This window comes from Colletotrichum fioriniae, assembly GCF_027942845.1.
Source record: "Colletotrichum fioriniae strain IMI 355084 chromosome Unknown scaffold_8, whole genome shotgun sequence".
NCBI lineage: Eukaryota > Fungi > Ascomycota > Sordariomycetes > Glomerellales > Glomerellaceae > Colletotrichum > Colletotrichum fioriniae.
Genome location: NW_027076844.1, coordinates 2,228,881 through 2,256,741, shown reverse-complemented (window position 1 = coordinate 2,256,741; position 27,861 = coordinate 2,228,881). Strand labels below are relative to the sequence as shown.

The window sequence follows — 27,861 nt, the reverse complement described above, 5'->3', positions numbered from 1 at the left end:
AGACAGAGACGGAGGGCAACTCATTGCGGCCATTTCAACAGATATAATCGTGGGCAACAGTGCAACTTGAGACCCCTCTGCGTGGTTGAGATGACCGTTTTGGGATGGAAAGGAGTGGGATAGCCAGCAATGCGAAGCAGTGCAGTATCAGGAAAGTAGCGCTTAGGTTTTCCCTTTTGGGGTGGGATTGGACTCGGCAGAAGAACAGCTCCAGTGTCACTTGACGAAGCTGAGATTTAGTATGAGGAAGCGTGGCTAGACTCGTAGGTTCTGTATGTATTGCGTGATCGTTCTGGTCTCAGGGCTATCAGAAGCGCAATGAGATACTCGGACGATGGGAAGCTTCCAAAAAAGTTGAGATTGAAACAGAAAATGAGTAATTCTGAACGACACTGATGTGTTGAATTTGCTGCGAGTAAGCCAAGATGAGGTGGGCAAAATGAATAACCGCAGAAAAAAAAGAGGAGGGAAGAATGCCAAAGACTCGGGGGTCGGGAGTGACCCTGGGGATTGATGATTGGATGAAGCGGTTAAAGTGCGGGTCTTTAGTGCATCCCCGCCATGGCCCGTGCTCGACGATTTCGGAAATTTGAAGCGCCGCTGTAGTACGTACCAGACACGTGCCACACTACGAAGTACAAGGGTGTCTCTTACATAATCAGCCCTGACCACTCACCGTCTCCTCCTTCTTCCCCGCCAAAATGCCCGCGGTTTTCCCCGTCCATATTCCAGAGTTTACGGAGTACGGAGTACAAGTCGTCCAGTTCCTCTATGTTGACGATCCTCGACAGTCTCAAAAAGACTCTGCTAGTTTGAATGACCCAGTCTTACTGAATAACCATTTTTCAATATCCCCACCAAAGGAAGAATGCAAACAGTTCCAGTTCTCACAAACTAAGCTATGAGCTTCCACAATGCCCACTCTGCCGGCTCCCATTGCCGTCCCTTGAGATCATCATAATTGTCCATCGCTTCGGCCTTCTCTCAACTTTGAACCGTTCCATCTGCGGCCCAAACCGCCTCCTTATCGAAACATTGGGCTCCGATGGGCCCGGTGCATCTTGCAAGTCTCTTTGGAACTATTCTTGACATTTCAGGCTTCACATACAACCATAGCCGCCGAAACCTTATCCACGAACCCATCACGATTCACCTCTGCCGCAGGCCCCTCAGTCCAGTCGAGACCCTGAAATCCTGAGCAAATGCCAAACTTTCCCTTCGTGCCATGCTTGTTTTGTTCCCTTTCGTCTCTCTGCCCCTCCACTCGGACGCTTGCCGACCTCTTCTCCTCGGCCCCCCATGTTCACCCTTCATCCCACCATCTGCCAATCTGGCGTCCGCGTCCCGCCAAGAAGCGCTTCCACTTGCCCTCCTACCACCCTCCCCATTACGCCCCTCCATCTTGTCTCTCCGCGCGGACTCAATGCCGAACGCTGTCTCAAGATTTCTTAACTTCTCAAGACACAGCATCCCGTCTGGGGCCCCGGCGCAACGGGACCTTCCATGGTCGAGGCTCAGCCGGCATCTCGCAGCTTCACACGCTTCACACAACTCCAAGCGACGCCCGTTCGTGTCCTCTCCCGTTCGCCCCGTCCTCCCCGTCCTTGCCGACTGTCCAGTATCCCTCAAATAACCAACCCGTGACCACAATGTTTCCAGTGTTTCGAGTCTCCTACCACCAGTTCTCTCTACTCGTACTTAGTACACCTTGACTTCATTCAACTTTCAACCTCACACGTGAGCCGTAGTCTGCCTTCATAGCAACACAGCTATTGTAATACTCATTCTTCGTCCGCCTTTTCATCAAAGATACCCAACACTTCATTCATAATGCCTCCCGTAGCAGTAAGCGACATGGACCTCCCCGCGGAGCCCGTCCATCCCCTCCCCGAAGCAAAGGACCCTCTCGCCTCCTCCGTCGCAACACCTCAACTCTTCTCCCTCGCCAACAAGACCATCGTCATCACCGGCGGCGGCCGCGGCCTGGGCATCACCTTTGCTCTCGCCATCCTCGAAGCCGGAGGCCACGCTGCCTGCCTCGATATCCTCCCCGAGCCCTCGCCCATTGAGTGGGCCCACCTCACCAAGCTCGCCACCTCCAAGAACCTCTCCATCTCATACCACAAGTGCGACATCACAGACGAGGAGGCCACGGAAAAGGTCTTTGAGGAAATTGCAGATGCCGCCGACAGCCGCGGTGCTCCATTTTGGGGCGCCGTCGCCTGCGCTGGCATCCAGCAGAAGATTCCTGCTCTCGAGTACCCCGTTGCCGACTTTGAGCGGATACAAAAGGTCAACGTCGTCGGTGTCTTCGTGACGGCTAAGCACTCCGCTCGCGTGTTGGTGAAGCGCAAGAGCAAGGGTAGCATCTTGCTCATTTCAAGCATGTCTGGAGAGATTGCCAACAGAGTACGTCCTGATCTACACTCCGATCTTGAAGGTTTGATTATCATAAGAACTTCGGGACTAACATCTCTCCCCAGGGATTGACATGCAGTGCCTACAATACCAGTAAGGCTGCCGTTCAGCAGATGTGCAGGTCTGTCGCTCAGGAGTGGGGTCAATATGGTATCCGCGTGAACACTCTATCGCCCGGTGTAAGTCTCACTCATCCACCATCACCGTGTTTCATTACTGACTCATCAACAGTACATCCGGACCGCAATGACCGATCAGCTTCTGCAGGCCGAGCCTGAGGTTGAGACAACTTGGATGAGAGGGGCCCTTCTCCAGCGCCTGGGTACACCCGAGGACTTCAAGGCTCCAGCCGTCTTCCTCCTGTCCGAAGGCAGCTCTTTCATGACCGGTGCAGACCTCCGTGTCGACGGTGGACACTGCGCCTCTGCTTAGTCTTTCCCTCATCATGTGAGAATTATCGATAAATATGTCCTGGATAAAACGGCGTTGGTCTCATGATATCAAACGGGGTTCCGATATTGGAAACCTCTCATCCCTCATTGCAGCTCGCGATGGACTTTCACGCAGCCGCAAGGTAACGCAGATCTAGAAGTGTAGAATCAGTACGAATAGAGCGAGCATTAATAGCGATATCATCACTAATGTTTCCCGACTTATTCGTACCTTGAGTCTGGAAACAGGGAAACGCCAGACACAAGCACGACGCACGATGAGGAACATGAACGTATTCACTAAACGATGGCACTGATTGAGGATGCACTGAGCTTTTATTGGGTATTAGCTGTATACAACCGATGTGTAGCCCATATAACGCCTTGAACGCCTAATGTAGTTTACAGCAGTCCATCTCTAGAGGCCTGTGGTAATTGTTTGTGTTTGCTGCCCCCTCTCCATCAATCAAGCTCTATCGGTTAAGCAACCTCCCCAACACTTTGCTCTCGACTAAGGTAGCTTGATGCATAAGGCTTCCATCCCTGCTCAGGTGCATTTCTTCTCATCGCCCTGAATCTCCAATGTCGTCTTCGCCATTTTCGGTACATGTTGTACGCAGGCCTCATACGATGAGTAGTAGTGGTGTTGGTAGAGGAGATCCTTGCTGCCCTAATCCATGAAGTGGTGTACCGTCGATGAGGAACAAATCCCCTTCACCCAATCGTACACCGAATCTTCTTTACCCCGATAATTCCTCAGTAGCTCCGCAAGCATCCTACTTCCGCTGCTTCGGTTGCTTGTGGCAGGTGAGTTTACCACCCTCATTCACCCAAAACTCATCCTTGGGCTTCCTGGAATCATTAAGATCCATTCCCAACCAGATCTTAGCCTGGACCACCTCATCGTTGTCCTTCTTACAGTCGCAGGTCAAGTAGGTGCCGGCAGGCAACCCATCTTTTGGCACGAGAGAGCTGCCGACAGTACACATGCCGCAGTGGTCGCGAATCTTCTTCTCATTGAGATTATTCCACCCGAGAACGCCCTTGACGGGATCAAAGATGACGCACTCGTCAACGTTGACGTACGTCGGCTCGCCAAAGTTGCCATCCTTGTCGGTACAGCACGCCTCGAAGAAGAAGTCGCCGTTGTAGGGGCCAAACTTGCCCTTGTAGGTGCGAGCCTGAATGCAGCGGCCGCCGAGAAAGTCTGCGCGCTGGTTTTGGCGGTTGGGAAAGGTGGCGAGGCGCTTGAGGCAGAGTTCTGGGTTGCCGGAGGGGGGGATAGAGATTTTGGCTGGGCCGCCCTTGGCTGAGACCGTGCTGGTCATGGCAGCAATGGTGAGAACCAGAAGAGATGAGAACTGCATCGTGATGGTGTTTGGGTTGTTTGAGTTGTTTGGTGAGTGTTGGTAGAGGGAGGTGGTGTTCTTGATGACTGTGACGTGAGGTTGAAGTAGAGTTGTCTAAGAATCTGAGAACGAGTAGATGAGTGGATGGTGTGTTCTGAAATTCTGAGAAGTAGTAGAGAGGATGGATTGGTCAGAGAATCTGATGACAGGAACGGAAGAAAGGCTGGGTTTATATATCTATTCCCACGGCATGCCATCAACAAGGTCATCGGAGATAGTATGAAGGTTTTCTCAGCCTCGGAGCATTACGGTTCGAAGACAATGTCAGACCCTTGAAAGTCTGCAAAGCCGTTGGACCCTGAAACCATAATACGCCATTCGAACATCAAGGTATACCGGACGACGGAAAAAAATCCACGCGAATAGGCGCTCTGGGGACGAACAAAAAGCTTTTATATGAAGAGCTGATTAGGTTGGAGAAAGACGACATGTGGGGAACCTTTTGTAGACGCCATCCGCACTTGATCGGATAGACTGGGCATCACACAAAACAACAAAGGCCCCAAAGGTCATGCGCTGCATACTCAGAGATAGGCCAAGCTGCCAGAGCACCCGGTCCTCATCCAGTGAAGCGGATAGGCTCAAGTTGACTCCATCAACAGTGGGTCCCCCATCTCACGATGTCCACGTTGCGGGCTGACCGCAGTGGGGTTTAGGGCTTCACTTCCACATTCCAAACAACAACAACAGCTGGTCGGTTAGCTCAGTTGGTTAGAGCGTGGTACTAATATTTCATCAGAAATGTTGAGTAATGCCAAGGTCGGGAGTTCAAGCCTCCCACTGATCAATCTTTTGCTTTTGATCATCAGGGTTGCTGCCAAACGCCTCACACGTATCGTGGAGTCTTAGGAGACAAAGTTTTGCATACAGGCGGGCGATTGTGGGCTCACAAGGCATCAAATGTCAGACTCATATTCCTGCCAGAAAATGAGTCACATGGAGTTAGTTGGGCATTACCATTTGTTCATTAAAGCCTGCTTGATTTAAGCCAGGACTTCTTCAAAGTAAGTCCATGGCCGGGCGGCGGTGATACAACTGTTACTGCTGAATTAGGCATATGGAAACCAATGACTAGCCCGGCCAGTCGCTGGTCGGTGAATGTGGCCGAGTCTGCGGCAGCCCTTCCTCCAGGAGACAGTAATGCAAGTATTCATTGCTGTACGGAAAAATTATGCCACATCCAAACCAACTCACTTAACTCAAGGCTATGCTTATTACATCTCGCTACTTATCATGCCTCCTTTGTCCATGAAACCTTCTAGTTGCCTGGTCGCATACTCATCGGAGACACAACTTCATATTGGTCTTCTTTCCCCGTCGCGTCAAGCTCATAAGTCGGTTTAGCGCCATCAAGCTCGACGGTTCGCTCAACTGTCTCCAGCTCACTAGGGCGCCTAGTACCCTTGTAGAAGTGTGTGGTCTCGGGCTTGCCACGTCCCTCTTCCGTGTCCCCGGTCAGCGTAACTCCCTCTATCGTCTTTTGCTTCCTCTTTCTGATGAAGAGAATTCCTGCGACGATCAGTGCGGCACCGGCCACGCATCCGACTGCTGCTCCGACTTTGACTCCGACTGGGATTCCAGTCTGCGCTTCACTACCCGGAGATGTTGTTTCGGTTGACTCGGACCGAGTGCCTGTAGTGGTTGCTTTGCCTGTTCCGCTCCCGGCAGACATTACGCCGGATGTAGTTGAGGTCAGAGGTGTAGATGTAGCTGTTGAAAGACCAGCTGGCGTCGCAGTCAAAGAGCATGATGTCGTTGTAGTGAGGATATGTGCCCAGTAGTAGCTAAGCTGAAGAGTGGATATGGTTGTTGCCGTGCAGAAGTAGTTGGCGGTGCCGTTGTCTCGATATACGCCTTTGTAATCTGGCTTGCAACACCAGGCGCCAGTATCCGGCTTATCGTTGACAGTATCGTTCGCTACCCACATACTCCAAGTCGGATCAGGGCACTGGGTTGTTAGTACGATACTCGTTCCGGTGTATCGCACTGGGGAATGGCGCGAGGTACCTTGGGGTGATTATACGCCGAGGACGAGCAGTCTGTGGAGTCTAATGCGATATAGAGCGTTAGAAGATGGCGTGAAGTGAAATTTAACAAGTTGTATTCACGAACCTGGACAACAGTAGTTCCCATCGTAGCTGCCGTTGCCCGCACACGACAGCCCTGAGGGACAACATCGAACCTGAAGTCCTCCGGCTTTTCCACATTCAAAAGGGGCATCCTGGGGACAGGAAGAACTGGGAAACCGGAGAGACCAGCCGCCAGCATAGTTGCATTCTTGCGCATAGGCCACATGCATGGCAAAGAGAAAGACACTGAGCATAATTCGGAAAATGAGCCGACAAAGGCTTGCACCGGGACACGCGACAGCCATGCTGTTGAACAGAAAGCAACTTTAAACGCTAGCAGTATGTATAATATGTGAAACCAGGAAGACAGATGGACTAATTCCGAAAGACGGAAATCGCGGGGACCGCTCTGATATTCAACAGGCCGCTGGGGGAAACCAAGGGATACACAGGTATGTAGCTCTGTCGCCTGTGACGGGAGGACGAGGAACTACCCCTCTTCTCTTCTATGTCAGCCCTGCGAAACAACGACATGCGACACAAACCTCGAATCAAATGGGTAGAATCTGAGATAAGTCTACGTTAGCCATGCCATGACCGCTGCAAGTTTCTTATTATGTCCTACCGAGGGCTGGAAAGGGATACCGCTATGTTGTGCATATTGATATCGCTTTGTGAGTGGACAGAATATCAGCCACTCCAGCAATCCAGCCACTCGAAATGCAAGAGGGACAGCGATAATCAAGCTTCAGGTCAGAAATTAGCGCAGGCAACGGCCGCTAGAGAACGGCTGGGTGTGGCTTCCCAGGCAGCCGCCACCACATATCAATGATGTTTGCCACGAATGAAGGAACATCACTGACATAGATTTGGGATTTGACGACTCGCAGGGCTTGACTCCGGTTTGGCAACTCTTCATCATTCTACATCCCTCCGTAACGCCACCTTCTACTTTGGGAACTCATAAACCCTAATTATGCCATCAAACGTGTCAGCTTATCGACAATGTGCAAAACGAGGGAAGTTCGATTTCTCAGACGCCCATTTAACCTACTCAACGAGGCAGCATCAAATTTAAACAACGAGACTCGAAAGCTTGAGTTCGTTTGTCCTAGCTGCTTTGAATGAGAGCCGGATGAAATGGATGTCAAGTCTAATATGCCAGGTGTTCAAGATTTTGGTGCTAATGCCGACCCCTTCATATTCTGAAGCCTTCCTTTGACAGAAGTAGGCTGCAATCCATCAATGTCGTGAGACTGGAAGAATTTTGAACTTTTCGATTCATTTTCCACACATGTACTCTTTTTGCTCATCTGAAAATTTACCATAGACTTACTTGCGTTCCGATTCCTAGACCGGACTACCTACTCAAGAATGGCTGAATAGAATCTCTGAATTCCGCTACGACGTGAGTTCCTTAGTCTTACCTAAACTCATGTCCCCCCCCCTTTCTTAAATCGAGGCTCAAACACCTAGCTTGCAGTAGTAACATGTAATCAAACTCGATCCTCCGGAAGTTTGATCGCGGACTTCTTGCTATTGACTCTTGGGCGGCGCGTCGTTGAATCATTGTCATCCATCTTAACGGAGAGACAGAGCTTGAAGCGGGCTATACTTCAATCCAGAGGCTTATGAATTTGGCACTAACTCTAGGCAATGATGATGTTCTGAAGAATCAATTGGTTGCTAACTTCACTGGCCACAAAATCTGACATCTCTTATTGATGATGGCATTTGAGCACGAAGGCTGAAGGAAATAGCACGATAGAAGGACCCGCGAAACGACCGATATTGGGAATACGACTAGAAGAGTTTGGGTCTGTCATTCTCTGGCATGGGTCCTGAAGTCACAAAAGGAAATAAAGAAAGAGGAAGAAAAAGGGGCCCAATGAATTGACGCCAGCTGTATAATTTCGTAATAGAGAATGATCAAGATGTGAAGATAAGGCATTACAGAGCAAGGTATTTTGGCTACTGCCTCAAGCCATGCACGGATTTGCCGATATGATTCTGAGCTAGATATTTTCAGTGTTGTTCAGATTTGTTCATTTTGGATAGGGGCTGTGGGTTGGATATGAGGCGAGTTTATTGATGCCCTGATGTCTTGGGACCCAAAACTTGGAAGTTAACCGTATTCGCTCAGCTGGGTATAATTCAGGATACTAGAATGGTGTCCCTATTTCTTATGAAGCAAATGAGCCGACAGGCGGACTGGCCGGCAAGCACAAATGGGTAAACCGGCGAGCTACTAGTAGACACCCAACTTCGCTTTTCGTAGCATGTGATCAAGCAACTCGGAAACTAAATTTTCTCTCACAAGAATCGTGTCGTTAAAATTGACAGGACCGGGTCGTTGGTTGATCCAGAACATAACTAGAACGTGGGGTGTTTGTTGCCGGACGAATCCAGAACATCAACTTGCCGTGCCCCAGCCACTGCCAAAGCTATCAGCCACGAGGAAGATAGTGGCGCTGAAAGTGCCATCTCCGCAGCCGAAACCTTGGTGTGGCCGGCGGCGCGGCCGCCCTTCAGTATTTTGTTAGGGTGACCATGCTGAAATCTTCCCGACGGATCGCAACGCAGCGCGCCACCCGGCCCCGAGATGAATAGATCTCTCTTCTAACATCGCATGCGAGATGGTGTCTTTCCCCATCCAGTGAGATTTCATCAGAGAACATCAGAAAGTACTGTCGGAGTAACGAGTTTACGCGAATCCAGGGCGACATGCCAGCTCTGCGATCGCAGCTGCGGCTGAATTAAGTGAGAAATTCAGCATTCTGCGCCGGCGGCCACCATCTTATCATGGTTCGCTAGCGACATACGGGAATCAGCGCCTAAATATTTCACATTTAGCAACCAAGGCCGGCACCTAGGGAGTGAGAAGCTCCCTATTCGGACTCGTCCAAGCTTTAGATAGGGAGATGTCTCGAGTGTCTAGTGTACACTCTACCGTCGCTTTTGCCGTCTGGGAGGAATTGGGGGGGGCTTGAGAACGTCTGGAGATAAGTGGAAACGAGTTGGTGTATTGATCGAACGGGGTGAAGATCCCCCAGCCGTGTGAAGCGAGTGGGACCAAGGGTTCGCTTCTCCTAGTTCTTATCTCGCTTTTGATGTGGTGCGGATATTCCAGCCATCGTCTTATCAGGGACGATCCGACCAAGCAGTACCGGTGGCTGCAGGGCAAAACTTTGGGTTGGAAATGGTTCCGAGCCCCAGGTACCGAAGATATGGAATGCTAATTAGCACGCGAGCTGTTCAAAGCCCAGACAAGCGGACAATGATGGCATTTACAAGACGACATGATGTATTATTATATGGAAATTCTTGGTTTACGAGCATGTAATTGACCTTGACATCAATTCGGGTCGAATGAAAGGCCTATTCTCTCTAGGTTCCTGCAGCGTGCTGACCTTGTGGCCATGAGACCTTGTTGTGAGGCTGCCACGTCAATTTGCGGCTGACGAAGACAGGGAAGAAAGATTCTCAGCAGAAAACGAGCCAAGTGATACGAAGAAATTTCTCTAGTTCATCATGTTGGTTGTCGGGTATCTTGAGGCTGCGTGAGGCGATTGATATCATACCGCGAGTCGCACATTTTGGTGGTTGACTCGATGAGATCGAGTAATGGATAACATGCGGGGTTTGGGCGCCATCTATGATAAGCTACCCCTGTCAGAAGAGCTAACTTATCATACATAGCCGCACCGTCTCATGCCGGACAGGCATCATGGTGCGTCGCTGATGAGCGGGAGCCGTTCCTCGTCGCCGTACTAACGCGGTGCCACTTCCAACGCCCCTGATAAGAACATTTTCTCTTCTGGGACGAACCAATGACAGCCGCGGAATGCGTCCAAAGGACCAGAGTTTTTATGGTTTCCGGTGCCAGGGCTTCGTCCTCTTACTCGATCAGATTTGACGTCGTTGTCGACTTGGGAGCATTTCAATTTGCTGTAATCACGGCGAGACCGGCAGTACCCTTGTCTGAAAGCGGTTCGTAGCGTGGTCTTTTCTTGCGTTCTTGGGCTTGTCACCCCCCCCCGTCTGCATTCCGGTTCCCCAATCGTCTCCTCCTCCTTTGCCCAGCGCCAGCGGGATGGAAAAGATGGAGGCGACGACCTTGAAGAGCTTGTCACGCTTGTCCCATGTGGGGGTTTGTCGCAGCGATTTCCGGGTCCATCAGTCGATAATCGCTGACACCAAGGTACCGCCGACTCGTTTTCGTGGAACTGGCGAGGTCTTTTATCAGCCTCTCCATATCCATAGCGACACCGGCCCAGCATGTGAATAAATATCAGTCGACATCTCCTCCATCATCTCGGCCTCGCTTCTTTGTCTGAGAGAGATCAGCTGGAGTTTTCCCACCCTCAACCAAACGAACAGACTTGTCTGCCTTGGTATCGCCACTACTTTGGGGTATCATCCTGCAGATCACGACCCGTGTCACCCTGCAGCCCAGTCTTTCGGTTCCCCGTCTTGTCCTCACGTGCATATCGTCATCGCAACCTGTGCCGGTCCGTGTACTGGTGTATCGACAACTCGCCAAATCGAAATCATCCGAAAGTCAGCACGATAGTCTCGGACTTTACCCCTCGACACGTCTTGCCAAAGGCCATTTCCGTCAGAGATAGTCGCCAAAATGGACATGGATACTGCAACTACTACCGCTCGTCCGGAAAAGGCCCATGGCTCGAGACTGGGTTACTTGGCGGACAAGATCGCTGTCAAATCAGAGCCTGGGTTAACCAGCGCTCAGCTGATGGTAAGATCCGCCAGTCGAGAGATTCTTGAGCGATCCGAAACCGTTCTAACATTCTCAATTTACAGCTGACGAACCATGATCTCAAACCGTGAGTGACTGCCACTGCAAAAAGCGCACGCAACACCTCCAAGAGCATGGTGACTGACCTCAAGACAGAGTTGAGCCCGAGAGACGGCAATGGGGGCCTTGGAACTTCGTCGCCTTCTGGGTCGCTGACTCCTTCAACGTCAACACATGGATGATTTCATCCTCCATGATTGTGGGTGGTCTTTCTTGGTGGCAGTCTTGGCTCTGTGTCTGGATCGGCTACGCCATTGCTGGATGCTTCATCTGCATGACTGGTCGCATTGGTGCAGTGTACCACATTGGTTTCCCCGTCGTGAACAGATCGTCTTTCGGAATCTGGGGAAGTTTGTGGCCTGTCTTCAACCGTGCCGCCATGGGTAAGCCCGATGCTTTCTTCCCGGCGTTGAACTTCACTGATCAATCCCAGCTTGTGTTTGGTACGGTGTTCAGGCCTATATTGGCGGCCACTGCGTTTACCTGATGATCCGTTCCATCTGGAAGTCTTGGGTTAGTAGCAAAGCCTCTAGAATGCCTAAGAAGCTTTCAATCTAATGCAAAACAGGACCGAGAGACGATTCCGAACACTTTCTCTGCATCTTCCGGCACTACCACAGCTGACTGGGTCTCTTTCTTCCTCTTCTGGGTGCTTTCGCTTCCAGCCATCTGGTTTCCCGTCCACAAGATCCGACACCTGTTCACGGTCAAGTCATACATCGTCCCATGCGCCGGAATCGCCTTCATGATCTGGGCCATTGTCCGCGCCGGCGGCATCGGACCCATCGTTCGTCAGCCCGCAAAGCTTCACGGCAGCGACCTGGCCTGGGAATTCGTCAAGGGTGTCATGTCGTCCATCGCCAACTTCGCGACCCTCATCGTCAACGATCCTGATTTCTCCCGTTTCTCCAAGAAGCCGAACGATGCTCTCTGGTCTCAGCTCTTCACGATTCCCATTGGCTTTGCGTTCACCTCATTCATCGGCATTATGGTGTCTTCTTCCTCGGCAGTCATCTACGGTGAGGAGATTTGGGACCCCCTCAAGCTCCTCGAGAGATTCATCGACGACGGCGGTTCCGCTCAGCGATTCGGCGTGTTCGTCATCGCTTTTGCGTTTGCTCTGGCCCAACTCGGTACCAACATTGCCGCCAACTCCGTTTCCGCAGGTACCGATATGACGGCTCTGCTGCCACGGTACTTGAGCATCCGTCGCGGTGGATACATCTGCGCCGCTATCGGTCTGGCCATGTGCCCGTACACCCTGCTCACGGATTCCAACAAATTCACTACCTACCTTTCGGCATACAGCGTCTTCCTGAGCTCCATCGCAGGTGTTATGTGCTCTGACTACTACGTCGTCAGAAAGGGGTACCTCGAGATCAGAGAGCTGTACGATGCGCGCAAGACCGGCCCGTATTTCTTCACCTACGGCTTCCACTGGCGTGGGTATGCCGCCTACATTGCCGGAATCTTGCCCAACGTGGTCGGATTCGTCGGTGCGATTGGCGTTGATGTCCCTATCGGCGCGACATACATTTACAATCTCAACTTTTTCGCTGGATTCATCGTCTCTGGTGGCGTGTACTGGGGTCTGTGCAAAATCTCTCCTATCCCCGCTACCAGCGACAAGTGGATGGAAGTTGGAGAGGAGATTGATGACATTCGCGTCGCGTATGATGCTAGCAGTAGCCAAGACTACGACGAGGAGAGAGTTCTTGGTCCTTCCAAGGGCATTGATGATGGGGCCAAGCATGTTTGAAAAGGAGTAAAAGGTTTATGAAGGGGCCAGTGGTTTTGATTTGGATGATACCATTGTTGTGCAAAAAAGGGTGCAAAGTTGCGATTTTTCTTGAGCGTATGATTGAAGCAATGAATGATAAATGTTTCTACTGAACTAACTACCTTACAAATACTTCGTGATATGATGATCGAGACGAGCAAACCTTTCGCCCTTAGACCCCACAGGCTGTCAATTCTTCCAGCAAATGTACCGAAGCAGCTGTCCTTCGGCAACCCGCCATCTTATTCCTCAGCTCCTGTTCTTCACTTTGACTCCTGCTGTAATTCTAGGCAACAAGAGCGGGAGTTCAGTCTCTTCTGGTATCTCAAGAGGCGCATAAAAGTCATCGCATTCCCGGAACGGGGCGACGCCGTGATTACAGCAACGGCTATCGCGAACAAGAGACCAACGACTGATGGGACAGCCCATGCTAGCTCAGCAGTCCCTCGAACAACGAGTAAAACTCCACAACTGAGAATGGCCTGCGGCCACAGAACACGGAAGTTGTCGCGCCAGCTGAGACCGAGCCGATCGCGGTTCTGCCCATCCCATGTCATGGACTTGCCTCTGAGTAGACCACACAAGAATACCGCAACAGCCAGAGCTGTGGTCGGGGCGGTGAAGGTCATCAGGAACAACTCCATAAGAGTTGAGAAGATGCAGCGGAAACTACCATCCTAGTGCCTGGAAGACGCTGTCATCACCTCAAAGATACCGGCAAGTTTGGGAAATATGCCGAAAGCAGCGAGAGCAAGGTTCGGAGTTAGACGCAGCAAGCATAGCCAATGTACTTAGTCAAGGTCTAGTTCACCTGAAAGCGGCTTATGGGATGAATGCCAGGCTCGCTCATGACCCTTCACGAAGGAGTGATAAGTGCATAGAAAAACTAAGGTCGGAGTGGAGTATTTAGGCCGCACTATTAAGCTTCTTCGCTGTAGCTCACCTGAAGCATGAAAGGAAGATGACAATCTCTTGAGTACTGCTAGCTGTCTCTACCCGTTATTCATACAATTGTCATCTCGCACTCAGTCAAGCCCGTTAACTACTGATTGGCTTTACAGCCCTAGGAGCACCATTCGGCATCACAAAGAGCCCGACTTTACCACTTGGATGGGTATTAAGGTTCACAAATTACAATTGACTTCCGGCTCCCTAGTTGCTACTGGCCCTGCTCCCCCACCCCTTCGGTAGGATACCGGCACAACGCTTGAGTACGTGCACCATTGACTTATAACATTGTTTCAGTTCTTGCTATGAAGAGGAGACAAACAAGTGAGCTTGTGGTCGTGGGGGTTTTCTTGCTGCACCGGATCAGAAACAACTCGGGAATCTGCTGCTCCAAAGATCTCTTTATTCCTTGCTCGACTGCTAATCACTCGTTGTATTCTTAAGATGCATCTTCTCAAGGCTCTTCACACAGCCAGCTTAGCCGCCGTAGCTACCGCTACATATGCGGGCAACCTTAATTACGGCTCTCCCTCACTCCACCACCCGTTCCTCGGTATCTCTATTCGTAAAGTGGCAAGCCGATCTGAGGGTAGCTCGCCATGGACACCGGAGCAGCTGAATTTCACACACGGCGTAGCATCCGGCGACCCTTATGACAACAGCGTTATCCTCTGGACTCGTGTTGCACCAACTATGGATAATGATCGCAGCAACGTGACCGTTGAGGGCACAGCTCCAATGTACGCTCACGACAACGACGTCTTCGTCAAGGCAAGCAAGTCGCCAATCTGCGTTGACTGGAAGATCGGGAGGTCCGCATCAATGGATGGGCAACCGATTAAGTCAGGGACGGCTTATACGAGTTCGGATGTTGACTTCACCGTCAAGGTTGGTCGACGTGTATTACGCAGACGCCAGAGGCGTAACTCACTTACTCTACCACAGGTCGAAGCAAAGGCTCTCAAGCCATTCACAGTTTACTGTTGGTCTAACAACCTAAGCCGAAAGAAGTCACCTGACACAAGCAGATTACCAGTTTAATGTCTGTAATTCCGATGTCAAGTCCCCCACTGGCAGAACTCGAACCTTGCCGGAGTCGGGTGCCAAAGTGAAACGGGCAATCAAGCTAGCTGTCTATAGCTGTGCCAACTATCGTGAGCTACCTTGTTCGATAAGCTTCATGCTACAATGATGTAGTTAGGTTATTCAGGCTAACGTGATTGTCTTAGCATTCGGATTCTTCAATGCCTACGGGAATCCCGAGCGAAAAGACTCGGTGGACTATATCGTCCACCTCGGCGATTATATCTATGAATATGGGAACGGCGAGTATCCAGTGGGCGGCTTAGGATGGGGAGACTCTATCGGTCGCATCCCCGAGCCCAACCGCTCATGTCACACGTGCGTAAAGTGTCAACGGCCGACCTACCTATTGAACGATCCATGACTGATGTGAGTCTTCCATAGGCTCTACGATTACCGAAGGCGCCTTTCCCAGTACCGCAGCGACCCTGACCTTCGCGCCAGCCACCAAAGGTTTCCCTGGATAACCGTCTGGGATGACCACGAAGTAATGGACAACCCTTACCGAGACGGCTCCGCAGCAATGAACAACACCGAACAGTCATTTGTTAAAGACGACGGCATATCTGTGGAAGCGCGTAAGATGAATGCTGTGCGCGCATACTTCGAATGGAGTGAGTCCCAATTGCCCAGCACTGCAAAATCTCCCAGCAGTTCACGCTGACATTGCCTGCTCCTTGAAGTGCCCCTCCGTCAGGTTGATATGGACGACAACCTGCGCATCTGGCGTAGCTTCCAGTTCGGCGACCTCTTTAACCTCATCATGCTCGACACCCGAAACTACGATCGCTCCATCACCGACCTATACTGGAACACAGGCTACATTCATACCATTAGTGATGATACCAGCCGCTCGCTGATGGGTTCTCGCCAAGAGAACTGGTTCTATCGTCAGCTCAAAGAGTCAGCCTCGACAACACGATGGCGTGTCGTTGGTAACCAGGTGGTCTTCAGCAAGATGAACCAGAGCATTTCCAATGGACCCAAGAACCCGTTCAACTACGACCAGTGGGACGGTTACGCTGCTAACCGAAACCGGACGCTCAAGACGCTCTATGATAACAGGATCGACAACACAGTGTTCTTGGCCGGCGATAGTCATGCATCATGGGTCAGTGATCTTGTCTGGCTTGGTGAAAAGGACTACAATTCGGAGACTGGGGCCGGCTCCATCGGGGTTGAGTTCGCCGGCACAGCCGTCACCTCGCCCTCATCGGCGGGTCAGAACATCACCCAAGAGAAAGCTCTCAAAAGAAGCGCTTGGATGACAGCTGCGAACCCAGAGCTGCAGTGGCAGGAGTATTACTACCGCGGCTACTTTGAGATGACCATCGACTACGACGCAGTCAACGCTACCTTCTTTGGGTTGCCCACTTACGCCACGAGGAATGGACTCGAGATCGCGCTGGCAAATTTCACGGTCCTTGCTGGGCAGAACAAGCTACGGCGCCCTGTTGGTGGAGGCAGCGTGGAGTTCGGGAACCTGAAGGGCGGCGTCACGAAGCAGACTAACTTGACCAATGACACCAACACTGGAGAATGGTCCGTAATTCAGAGTTCGAACTTAGGCTAGGAAGACCAGTTTCAATAGACATCTATTAGCTCCCGCAAGAGCGGAGTGGTGCTCAGCGCAGGTCCATGTGGCCATTCCGAAAAGCTGCAGATGTAGGGATATGTGGGTTAAAGGACCCGATATTAATGCTACAGACGACATTGACAGTACTTTTGGAGCAGGCGTTCATGGCCCGGCCAATAGTACTAAGCCTGCGAGCCTTGGTTAGGTGAAGGCAAAGTGGCATTGAGACATCGAATCTATTCTCAAGTCCCCACCTACACCTACGGGACAGATCATGATGTTTAATGGTCTCTAGTGTTGAGAGAATCTCTCGTGATACAAATGGTACATGTAGAACTCCTCAGTGTCGCGTTTACTTATATATCTGAACCAATAGTGTATGTGTTAAGGAAAGCTTCAGGGTCCAGCTCTGGTCTTGGCTAAGTTGACTGGTATTGATGCGGCGAAGGATTTGCATTGATTTATTGCATTCTGTGGTAGGGATGGTTCCCATGATCATCGTCTTAATCCATGATTTTTCTATATTCTTCTTCATGATAGAACGTATAAGTACCACATGCCAATGACGATTGACACGATCTTACATGCTGAGCGGTTGCGCGCAACCAAGTTAATGGAGTTTCATGGCCCAGCAGCCGCCTGTAGTGGTCTCTGATCCAGCTTTATGGATTGAAGGAAGTTCCCCAAAGTCTTCTCGATGCTGTCGCGCTCAAAATCGAACTTGTAACGGTCCACATTCTCAGGTGCATAACTGACCGCGTGCACACCGTCTTGCAGCGCCAGCCATGCAGACAACAGCGCGCCTTCCATGTTCCAAACGTTTTCTTCCTCAGCGGTTTTGAACAGTAAATTATCGTGACCCTGGTCAAGCCCCTGGGCTATGAAAGCTTCAGTATATTGCTTCCACCAATCCGTATAAGCGTTGAACCACGCTTCGGGATATCTTTCTTTCAAGTCGTCGTCATCGATATTATCGCCGCCTTCAGGGTTCGCGGGCCACCCGTAGGTGTACCACATGAAATTGGTTCCGTAGTCTGGCCAAATGGAGTATTTGTATCCTGGCAGGGAAGTACCATATTCCTCCTGAGGTTCTGGCCGTTCGTTCAACTGAGATTTTAGTTGATCTTCCGACTCTAGGGGTCCCTCTTTGCGTGTTTGGAGTGAAGGCGTGTCTGCTGGCGGCTCATGGACGGGATCTTCACCCTCTATCTTAGACGGGGGCTCGGAGATGGCCTGAGTGACTGGAAGTTGGGACTCGGCCTGTGCCGTAGGGGAGGCAGACAGCGGGTCTTTGTCCTCCGCCAAGCGAACTTGAAGAGAGTCGCCCGATAGTTCAAGGACAAGGCCATAGGGGGTAGTGATGGAGAAGTGAACCTCAAAATTGGAGTGTTCGGCAAGTGCTAATAACGCCTTGATGGATGCGATGGAAGGAGCCATTGAAAGATGAAAAGTGAAAGGTGAAGAGTACGGATTTGGTGAAGTTCTTAGAAAATGAAGGGTTGCGGATCGTCTGAGCAACAAACTGCAGAAGAATACTGGCCATATTAGTATCTAGGAAATCGGGGCTGAGGTTGTGGCTGTGTCAGCGCCAACAGTCAGAGGTAGTATTATTTCAGTTTTTCCATTTACAGGGGGTAAAAGACTCCAGGCCAGAACAACAGACCCAACCAACAACCTCTAAAAGCCCCAAACCTGCTGCGGAGGCCGCCTCACCTTTTGGGAAATTTCTAAGCGCTTAAAGATAGATTTCAGGGCATTCAAACCATCGGCTGATTCTCCAAGCGCCGACATGTGATCTGATGCGTCAAGACCATACAAGCGACCACCAAGCGCCTACAGGGACGCAAACCCTTGATCAGACACCCGCAGCAACTCTGCTACCAACATGCTCCAGTCAGTGACCGTGATCCTGGCCGTGTATCGTGGCCACCGGCAGAGTCCTGGCGTCAATTGCAAACCAACACGAACAGGCCGGCGTCAATTTCTAAATCTGTAGGCGAAAAAGCCATTTCGGCTAGATAACATGCGGATGTTAACGAAATGGAAAATGTACTTAAACCTTGGTCTCTACGCGGCCAAATTCTTGTTCATAACGACTAGTCAGACAACGACCACGATCATTTCAGTCACATTCTATTCTTTCACTGTACCTTACACCATTTGCCAATTGAGTTGGTGCCAAGTTTTCAGTCCACCGGCTTACAATGTTCAAGTGAGTTCATCTCTCGTTGAGAAACGCATCTAGAGACTGTATTCAGCTGCTGACATGATTCGACAACAGACAATCCGAATCCGTCAGGCGTATAGTACGTGATGTCCAGAAGGATGGCAATCGCAAGATTAGTCCAGACCAAGTCGTTCACGCCTGGAACGTGCCCATGACAAGCGAGATTCCTGCGCCCAAAGGAGCAGACAGACCCTTGCCCAACTTGTGGATTGAAGAGGGGACTCCCAAAGCCGGCCTGCAACATATGGTTGGAAGCGACGACAAGATTGGTTCGTGGGAAGGCAAGGGCGTCCCTAGGGAGCTTCAACGAGAGAAGATACCAATGTTTGTTGAGGCGGCAACTACGGCAGGTAGACGCATCACCACTCAGGGCTCAAGGGATGATCGTCACATCATGTCAACATACATTGAGGGCCGTGTGTTGAAGACTGCAGTTACAGTCGGAAGCAATGGGTTTATAGTAGGGGCCAATCCCGCGAAGAAGTTCAAGGTCAAGCCGGGCGACCCGGGCGAGGTCAGCGATCGTACAGTGGAAAACTTGTACCGATATCCGCTTAACTGCCCGGACAGGAGGCGGACTGACGAGGCGAAAAAGGGGGAGGAAATGGAGCGCAAGGAGCCGGCTATGCCAAAGGCGAAAACATCCCATTTGGGAAGGTTTTTCAGCAGAGACAAGTGAGAGGATTTGTGGAAGTTTGATTTAGGAAATGAGGCTCTTAGAGGCACACTGGATGTGCCAAGGCGTTGTTGACTGGTTGAACATGTGTAGTCGAAATGCACTGAATAATATGTCTTACCCAAGTAGCTTTGAATGAACGGTGATGCGTTTACCATTGGCCATATCTTAGATGGGATTGTCTAACCGCTCTAGGTATGATCAATGGCCATGAATGGAGTATCTTGCTATGGTAAACTTAACGTCTTCCTCTTGACCTTCAACCAAGCTATGGCGGTTGATTTACTCATCTCCAGCCTCTCTGCGAACTTAAATGCATATTTGAGGTTAAATCAACTCTTTTATTATCCTTCAGACAGCATTAATTCGAATTGACCTAAGGAAAAATGACTCAAAGAAACGTGACGTGACCCAGTGTTGGTCAATGTGTAAACTTCCCCAAAACTCCTCCATAGTGTCGACAAACCCGCAGAAGAATCCAAACTAAAAGACCTCAACTCCAATTTCAGTGCGCCACCTCAGACCCGAGACGCCTGAATCCCAAGCGACTCCATCTTTCCTTGGCCGGAGACAACAAATCTCTCTTTTTCGGCGCCTGCACCTCAGTCTCAGGCTTGCCGAGATCCCACTTGATCGCCTCGGGCCACACAAGGCTCGTCTCCTTCTTCTCATCCGCCGCCGACCAATGCTCAATGGATGGCACGTTGAGCTTACCATATCCTCTCAGTCTTTCGAGGATCTCAGTCGTGTTTCTCACGTCACCGCGGGCGGCCCAGCCACATCGTCGCATGCCGTCAAGATGCATGTCGGCCGCAGCACGAAGACGCTCGTCCTTGTCTGCGCCTTGGCTTGCCGAAAGATGCTCGTCAAGGTCACATACAACATCCAAATGCACACGCCCAGCATCGCGAAGACGCTTGGCGTGGCGCAGGAGGTAGGCCAGACGGTTCGAGAAGTAGAATGCGGAAGAATCCAAGCCACCACGAGACTGGCGAACGTTGTAGTAGATGGTTTCGCAAAGGGTGATGGCTTGGTCTAGGTGGCCTGCAAGCTCATGCGCGTTGACCAAGAGGGATCCGATTGTCAGAACGATATCAGGGGACCACACGCCACAGTTGCGCTGGACCTCCCTGGATCGCCAAAGGGAGGTAAGAAGGCTCTGGAAAGAGGCAGTCAATAAAGAGCACAGAAACAATAGTTGTTGAAGATTGTATGAAACTTACCTCGAGTTCTGCCCAGTTCTTCTGTTCGCCAAGTAGGCGAACAAGGCCGGAAATGTCCTCGAAGCGGAGGCTAGTAAACTCGACCTTGTCATCTCTCAAGACCGTCAAGACATGTTGTAGGACGTTTCGGCTAATAGAAAGCAGTTCATCCTGTTGTTGCTTGCTGGCAGACTTCCACGTGTCTGCGCGGATGCCAGCGAGGACCTCGGCGAAACGAAAGCCCCATACGTAGCAGTTGCGCTGGTGATAGAATCGTTGGGATTGCGCAAAGTCAAAACCACACTGCGCGACCCTCTGAGCTCTGATAAAGTCCTTCTCCTCGACCATGAGTCTTCTGACGGCAGTGTACGCGGCCTTGCAGGACACAAGACCAAAGTCAACAGTGCCCCTATCAGCAATTCCACCACCGATCTCGTTGAGGAGCGCGACGTAGAAGGCAAATCTGGCATTTCTGTCGTCCTGGGAGCTGGAAGACTTGAAGTAACGCGAGGTGAACAAGGCGAAGAGCTTCTTGTCAAGGACGTCCACGAAGCCATTGCGACCGCGGGACTGCCAGACGAAACGAAGGCGAGCTGCAGGCTCAATGATTGTCTCGATCCTTGTGGAATCGGTGCAAGTAGCCATGACAGACATGTACTGCTCGTAGAGAACCGTCTCGAGGAGCACATCTGCCATCAGCTCAGAGAAGCTGTACCGTACCTTGGCATCTCCGTTGAGAGCCTGTTCAAAGGAGATCAAGAATACCAGGTACACCTTGCTTGACTGGCCGGAGATCTTGATGTTAACATCCTTCTCTCCGCCCTCAAATCCAGGGAAGAGGAGCAGGTATCGCAGCTGTCGAAGAAGATCCTGGCCATAGTGAACCATGCCGGCAGACAGATAGATGGAAGCCAACGTCTTGGCTGCCGCATGAAGGTTCATGGAGATCTTGACAGTAGTGATGATCTCAATGATGGATACCTGTAGGAGCTGGGCGATGGAGGAGTGGGCCTCCTTGTTACCAATCTTCTTGTATAGCAAGACGACTTCCTTGAGCTTGGACAGAGTCTTCTCGTGCCACCAGCCGAACTCAATCTTGAGTTGAGCATAGATCTCAAGACTGACTCCGATCGCACGATCGATGGTGGTGGTGGTTGTAACCTTGTTGGTTGTGATGACAGTCACGTAGAGCTTTGATAGACGCTTCTTGATCGTCCTGACCGTGGTCTCTGAGACAATATTGGTGGTCGTAGTCTTCTTGATAACCTCCTCGTAGATGGTAATGGACTCGTGATAGTGCTCCTCAGAGGTCTCGCACAACGCTGCCTGAGCGATCAAAGCCTTGATGACGATGGCAGCAGTGGCGCCAAAGACCTTGGTCGCGGTCTCGCGATACTCGATCGTGAGCTTATAGCGAACCGAGAATTCGACCTTGGCGTGGAACTCAAGAACATAGCGGTATCGCTCGTAAATGAGCTCGACGGTCTCCTGAGTGAATTTAATTTCACGATTGTGGTGAACAAAGGTGGTCCAGAGCGTGACACAAATTTTCTGCAGCTCGGCCCAGCGCTTTTCAGCGTGGTAGTGGTTCAGAACGATGATGGCTGCATCCAGTGCACTTCCGTGGCAGCAGCCGTCTTTAGAGAAAATGGTAACAATTTCGCCGTAGCAGTCGTAAGCCTCTCTGCGGCCAAGCTTGTGGTAGACAGCAGCGAGCTTGTAGAGAATGCTGACTTGCAGGCTGTGACCAGAAGACAAATGTCTGCGGTAGTATTGCAGGAGCTTGACGTAGATGTCAATAACCTTCTCGTGACGGTGGAAGTCCTCATAGAATTGAACCAAGGCTTCGGCCGCCTCGAAGATCAACACATTGTCGGCCTTGAGTGTCGAGAAACAGGCGTTGTAGATGCGGAGATAGATCGCATCCGCCTTCTCGAATTGTCTCTGGCGATGGTAGCACAAAGCAAGACGCTGTGCGATAAGTATGCGCTCCGAGGTGAACTCGCCCTCGATGGTCAACTTGGAGTCGACGGACAAGACGCCCTTCCAGGTGATTTCGAGGGACTGGCGGATCACGACCTCGGCTTCAGCCCAATTCTCAAGCTTGAGATAGAGGTTGACCATAGCTAAGCAAGACTTGAAGAAGTTCTTGTCGGCCTTGCGACCACGGCAGCGCTGGTAGTTGGTCTCCCAGATCTCCCTGGTGACGGTTTCAACAACGGTGGTGGTCGTCTTGGTCTCGACATAGGTCTCGGTGATCTCCTCGACGACCTCCGTGATGATGGTGGTGGTGGATTGAGCCTCTTCGCTCTCGACAGTCTTCCTCTCCTTGAACCAACCCCAAACCTTCTTCAGGATAGACATGGATACGCTGAGGATGCCAAGAGACTTGGCAAGAATACCAAGCTCCTTGAGACGGATCATGATAATTTCGGACTCAAAGGATTGGTTCTCGTACTCGGCCCAGACGCAAATCATGATGTTGCAAGCCTCTTCCGTTCGCTTGACGCGCTTGAGGAAGTTGATGTACTCGATAGCAATGTTGATCTTTTGGATGTGAAGCTCGGTTGTCACCTTGGTAGTACGGCATACCTCAAGGATGCCCCGCCAGAGGCTGATGTACAGCCTCTCAGCTTGGATCAGGTGGCTCTTGGACTCGTATTCAACAGCTAGGCTGATGAGAATCTTGATGCGACGGATATCGGTAAACGACAAATCGTCCGCAGTGTCGAACAAGAGCGAGTGCCATTGGCCGTGGTTGTGGATCTTCTTGTCGCTAGCCTTCAGAACAACGGTCATGCCTGAAATGGCTTCGGCAATTGAACCCTCCTTCTTGGAACCCTTGCCGAAACGGGCAGTAATAATGATGTGGAGTTCGCTGTAGACAGACATCGCAAGCTCTTCTTCCTTGATATCGATGTAGAGCTTAGCGAGCGCCTCATACCACTTGATAACGGCATCACTGCGGGCTCCCTGCTTGCTCTTGGAGATCTCAATCATAAACTTGATCATCTCTTCACGGTGCGTCACCGTTTGAGTGCGCTTGGTGAAGGTGAGAGTCTCGGTGCAAGTGAGGAACAAGTTCGTACATGAAACCACAAGAGGGCTGAACTTGTAGAGGATGGTCTGCCCAAGATGGGAAGCCTTATAAAAGAATTCGGCCGCGAAAGCATGCTCAGACTGACTCCGGTGCAGACTCCCGAGGATGATGAGACTTTGGAGGTATGATCGATTCTTCTCACCAAAACAAGTAGAGCGGATCCGGAGACTCAAGCTGTGCATTTCAATGGTCTCCTTAATTGCGTACTGCGTCTGCCAGTAGTGCCACTCCAGCATGGTGAAGAAGATAGAGTCGGGGAAAACATCCTTGAACTCGGATGTCAAGGTGATGGTGCCATTCTGGCCGCACAGTGATGATGAGCGGAAATGAGCAACCCAGTGACGCATCATATAGCTGACGATGTGGTGCGCTTGGAAGCACTCATGGAAGGTCTCCTCGGTGACCGGCTCCATTGACGGCTCACAAGTATAGTTGCCAAATTTGATCTTGGCAAAGAGAAGAAGAGCCATGGTGAGGTGGCGGTGGGAGTCGTGAAGAGACATGAGAGTCGAGCCGCAAAGGCTTTGGACATACTTCCTTATGGTGGAGTGCTTGAATCGTAAGGTACCGTGGCGAACCACCACAAGACCTTGGGTGTTGCCTACAGGTCCCCTGACGTCAGCGCCAGGGGAAACAGTGCGTGTCGACAATGAGACTCCGAGAAGGTCGGTCATCTCACCGAGTGTGAGCGGGCGCTGGGCGCTGACCATGAATGTGAAGAGGTTGTAAGTCTTGCTCTCGCCGTACTCCTCCTTGAGGTTGACCTTCTTCATCAGCTCTCCGATGACGGCCTTGACGTCAGATCTGCAGCCAGCGATGATGCCTCTGAAGACTCCAAAGTCCGAGACTGCGAAGAAAAGCCTTCTGGCAAGGTAGGCAAACAGGAACGAGCCCTTGGCCTGGTCCGCAAGCTGGCAAAGCAAGTCTCTCCTAGCCTGTTCGCTCTGTGCCACAAAGCAGCAGCTTCGCCCAAGTCTGTTGGCGAGGTAAAGCTCAATATCGTCTCGAACATGATCAGGGGTAACGACCACGTGCTTGCAACCGCTGCCGCCAAGGTGTGAGATGGGCCGCGAGAACGTCACTGCTTGGGTTCTGGGAAGCTTTCCGATGCTAACGTGGAGACGCTTGTGAAGCTCCCCAGCCTTGGTAGCGCCACCTGAGACCTCATCGAGGCCATCGATGATAATGCTGAGGTTGACCTTCTTGTTGTTAATTGAAGCTAAACTCGAGTCAAGGGCCTCCCATAGGTCGCTCTCTAGCTTTGAGCTGTTGTGATAGGGTGAAGTATGATCAAAAATGGCTTCGAGCTTCTCAAAGAGAGCAACATCACCAACGTTGATCTCGAGGAGCTGGGACAAGAGGCTCTTGAGGAAGGCGATGGGGGTTGTGTCCGAGGGTATATCGGTTGCTGCGGCCCAAAAGTCAGCTCATACATCACTCGCGGTATGTGCAGACACCGAGAGAACTTACAGAATGTGTAGGAGATAGTCTCATACTGGACACGGTTGATCGGGCGTTCCAGCCTCTCCCGTACCCATGCGGCAAGCATACTTTTACCACAGCCCTCTCCGCCAGTAACAGTGAAAATCTTGTCATCACTGCTCAGGAAGTCATGCAAGTCATGCGAAAGCCACTCGCATGTCCCATCGACACGCAGCTTGCGATCGGCAACACGTCCATATACATGAGACTTTGCCGATTCCCGGGTGGGAAGCAAGTGACGACGAAGTGCGGTGATGTCTAGCCGGCGATTCTTGGAACCGAGCTTGTACTGCCACATGTGGTTGAAGAGGTTCTCTCGCTGGGTCCAGATCCTGGTGACCTGTGAGCCGAACTGGGCGTCAAAGTCAATCGTCACCGAGCCGCTGGAGATGCTGTTGATCCGGGAACGGTAGTAGATGGCAACGTCACCGACAAGCTTGAGCATGCTATCGAAGATGCGACTCAGTTCGTAGCGGATGGCATCGCTTGCGGTGAACATGCCATTGAGTCTGATGGCGTGGCCGAGCAATAAGCCAAGCTCATACAGAGCATTGAAAGTGGGCTCCAGTGCCTGTGCTTGATCGTGTCCGAGCTGGGTAGGCAAATGTCAGTGTCAATGCCGTAGTCAGGGAGGCGTAGTACAGTTTAATTTACCTCAAGTAACAGGTAGCAAGTGGCCAACGCTGTGTCGCGCACAAGCGAGCAGCCCTCGATGAAGGACTGAATGTGGCGCGAGTATTCGTCCAGCTGAAGACCGAAGAACTCAGCCGATTTGAGGACACGATCCCACTGGCTGCCCTTGGGGGGCATGTGTGTCAGGCGCTCGTCAGAGATGTACTCCAGGTATCCGTTTAGATTGATGGTCTGGAAGTGGTTATGGGTGACTTCCTCAACCTCGCGGACGAGCTTCTTCTGGATACGCCTGGCTGTGTCAATGACACGCACGACGCGGTATGACATGTGGCCGTCGTTGGAGGCGACCATGGTCAAGGCGTCCAAGCTGATGGACGACGACCTGGAAGCGTCGCTGACGTTAACTTCGTCAATATGTACGACGCTGGACTCCTGCTTGATGGAGTTTCGGGTCAAAGAGCCCTGGTTAGAAGTCGCGTAGACGGACATCTTTGTGTCTGCTACTGTTGGTACGTCGTCGATTGACTGGCTGTCTGAGCTGACGGACAGGATAGATGAGGAGTTTGAGGGCTTCCTGCGACCTGTTTGAAGATGTACACTTCAGCGGGGATTCCTCGTGGGATAATGTTTGTAGTGTGAAGAGAGGGAAGTAAACACACTCAATGGGTTTCTGCGGAATCCAAGCATTCTCAGATGAACAGTCCTGGTGCTCGCCCAAGTCAATGGGAATATTGCTTCAACTTATAAGTAGCTCGAATAGTATCAAGGGATCCTGAGAAGTATCGCCTTCTCGTACACCAGCATCGATAGGGTCAACGGGTATCCCGAGTTTTTACAAGGGCTGAAGATCATATTACTCGTTTGAGACACGGGCGTCTCCAGGTTGACCATGAGTGGCTCAAGAAATTTAACGCAATTCTTTCAAGATGCTCGCATCGCAGAATGGCACCAAGGGCATGGTGAAGTTCACCTCGGTCTGCCGACTGAGCTTCGTTCAAAGAGCCAATGGGATGTTACGCAAGAAAGATGTGTCCCAAGACAGTCAAGTCTGCGCTGAAGGATAGGGAATGAGATGTTTGATAATCCGAATCATGTCTCGATGAACAGACAACCCCTCTTCCCGAACAGATGGTAGGTGTATGCAGCGGGAGCTTCAGAAATGCGTATCAATGTGTGAATAGGTAGGTGTGCTGTGTGAACGTTATCACCTTTGTGGCTGGCTGATCTCGATGACGGGTGCTCAAAATGGCATTCCCCGCTTCCAGAAGTGAGCGACGTTTGTCGATGCGACCGTTCGAACCGGCACTTCTATCTCAAGGGTCGTGGGTTCCTCCGGCTCCCAGAGATGTGTAACCTGTGCAGAGCTAACCCGCGAGCGGATGAAGTTGAGAGTCATCTCCACAATCTTATGAAGATCGCACCCATTGGCAGAGAAGAAAGCTGCGAGGCTTGCAGGTGTTGTGACTATTGAAACTCAGCACCGGAGAGTTGGAATGCCCGCACGAGAGCTGAACGGTGTTGATATGTGATGCTTCTCAAAGCGGAAATGTGGCGTTTTCACGCCCGACTGAAGCGGACTTGCCGGATGCGATGCTAGCCTGAGCTGGAAATCCGGGGAGCGTGTCTCTGCCTGTGATCCACACGCAGGGCGGAAGAGCTTCGTCGCGCGAGACTAAATCATGGAATTGATCAGCGATTGATTGCCCTTGACTATTGTGGCTCAACCTCCGAACCGAGGGACACGAAAGCATCCTGTAGTGTTGAGGACTCGGTTGCAGTATCCCCAAGGGCCTAATATGTCAGGAGTTCCGCGGTATTGGGATCAATCAAGTCCTCGCCTCGACAATCATGTTGCACAACGCTGCTGAAAAAGAGGGGCAGCCATCTTTGGTAGGGTTCGATTGAATAATGAGGAATCTTAGGTAGCTACTTGTCTCACTTTAAAAGTCTCGTTAACTCATGCCAGTTATCGTACAGGATGCATTTTGCTTGCAAACTCTCTCCTAAT

General features: G+C 51.3%; 7 protein-coding genes and 1 non-coding gene across 8 annotated transcripts; 5 read left to right on the top strand and 3 right to left on the bottom strand.

The window, feature by feature from the left end:
* Positions 1 to 1,830: 1,830 nt before the first annotated feature.
* Positions 1,831 to 2,850, top strand: N0V96_007409 (uncharacterized protein; the record flags this gene model as incomplete). Its single annotated transcript, XM_053191553.2, has 3 exons — positions 1,831 to 2,409; positions 2,484 to 2,597; positions 2,650 to 2,850. The coding sequence occupies 3 exons, from the start codon at positions 1,831 to 1,833 to the stop codon at positions 2,848 to 2,850; spliced, it is 894 nt and encodes a 297-aa protein (XP_053051115.1).
* A 775-nt stretch (positions 2,851 to 3,625) lies between these two features.
* On the bottom strand, positions 3,626 to 4,216 carry N0V96_007408 (uncharacterized protein; the record flags this gene model as incomplete). Its single annotated transcript, XM_053191552.1, has 1 exon — positions 3,626 to 4,216. One exon carries the CDS (start codon positions 4,214 to 4,216, stop codon positions 3,626 to 3,628), a length of 591 nt encoding a protein of 196 aa, XP_053051114.1.
* Positions 4,217 to 4,950: 734 nt separating this feature from the next.
* N0V96_007407 lies at positions 4,951 to 5,045 on the top strand. Its single transcript has one exon. It is a non-coding gene; the product is annotated as a tRNA-Ile (tRNA).
* Positions 5,046 to 10,963: 5,918 nt separating this feature from the next.
* On the top strand, positions 10,964 to 12,905 carry fur4 (uracil permease; the record flags this gene model as incomplete). Its single annotated transcript, XM_053191550.1, has 5 exons — positions 10,964 to 11,086; positions 11,152 to 11,174; positions 11,243 to 11,529; positions 11,580 to 11,659; positions 11,715 to 12,905. 5 exons carry the CDS (start codon positions 10,964 to 10,966, stop codon positions 12,903 to 12,905), a joined length of 1,704 nt encoding a protein of 567 aa, XP_053051112.1.
* A 2,635-nt stretch (positions 12,906 to 15,540) lies between these two features.
* Positions 15,541 to 16,530, top strand: N0V96_007405 (uncharacterized protein; the record flags this gene model as incomplete). Its single annotated transcript, XM_065758008.1, has 2 exons — positions 15,541 to 15,549; positions 15,655 to 16,530. 2 exons carry the CDS (start codon positions 15,541 to 15,543, stop codon positions 16,528 to 16,530), a joined length of 885 nt encoding a protein of 294 aa, XP_065613531.1.
* A 624-nt stretch (positions 16,531 to 17,154) lies between these two features.
* Positions 17,155 to 17,970, bottom strand: N0V96_007404 (uncharacterized protein; the record flags this gene model as incomplete). Its single annotated transcript, XM_053191548.1, has 1 exon — positions 17,155 to 17,970. The coding sequence occupies one exon, from the start codon at positions 17,968 to 17,970 to the stop codon at positions 17,155 to 17,157; it is 816 nt and encodes a 271-aa protein (XP_053051110.1).
* Positions 17,971 to 18,737: 767 nt separating this feature from the next.
* On the top strand, positions 18,738 to 19,439 carry N0V96_007403 (uncharacterized protein; the record flags this gene model as incomplete). The annotated part of the gene is made up of 2 exons (XM_053191547.1): positions 18,738 to 18,745; positions 18,815 to 19,439. The coding sequence occupies 2 exons, from the start codon at positions 18,738 to 18,740 to the stop codon at positions 19,437 to 19,439; spliced, it is 633 nt and encodes a 210-aa protein (XP_053051109.1).
* Positions 19,440 to 19,941: 502 nt separating this feature from the next.
* Positions 19,942 to 26,342, bottom strand: N0V96_007402 (uncharacterized protein; the record flags this gene model as incomplete). Its single annotated transcript, XM_053191546.2, has 4 exons — positions 19,942 to 20,595; positions 20,660 to 25,146; positions 25,209 to 25,812; positions 25,875 to 26,342. The coding sequence occupies 4 exons, from the start codon at positions 26,340 to 26,342 to the stop codon at positions 19,942 to 19,944; spliced, it is 6,213 nt and encodes a 2,070-aa protein (XP_053051108.2).
* Between the last annotated feature and the right edge of the window lie 1,519 nt (positions 26,343 to 27,861).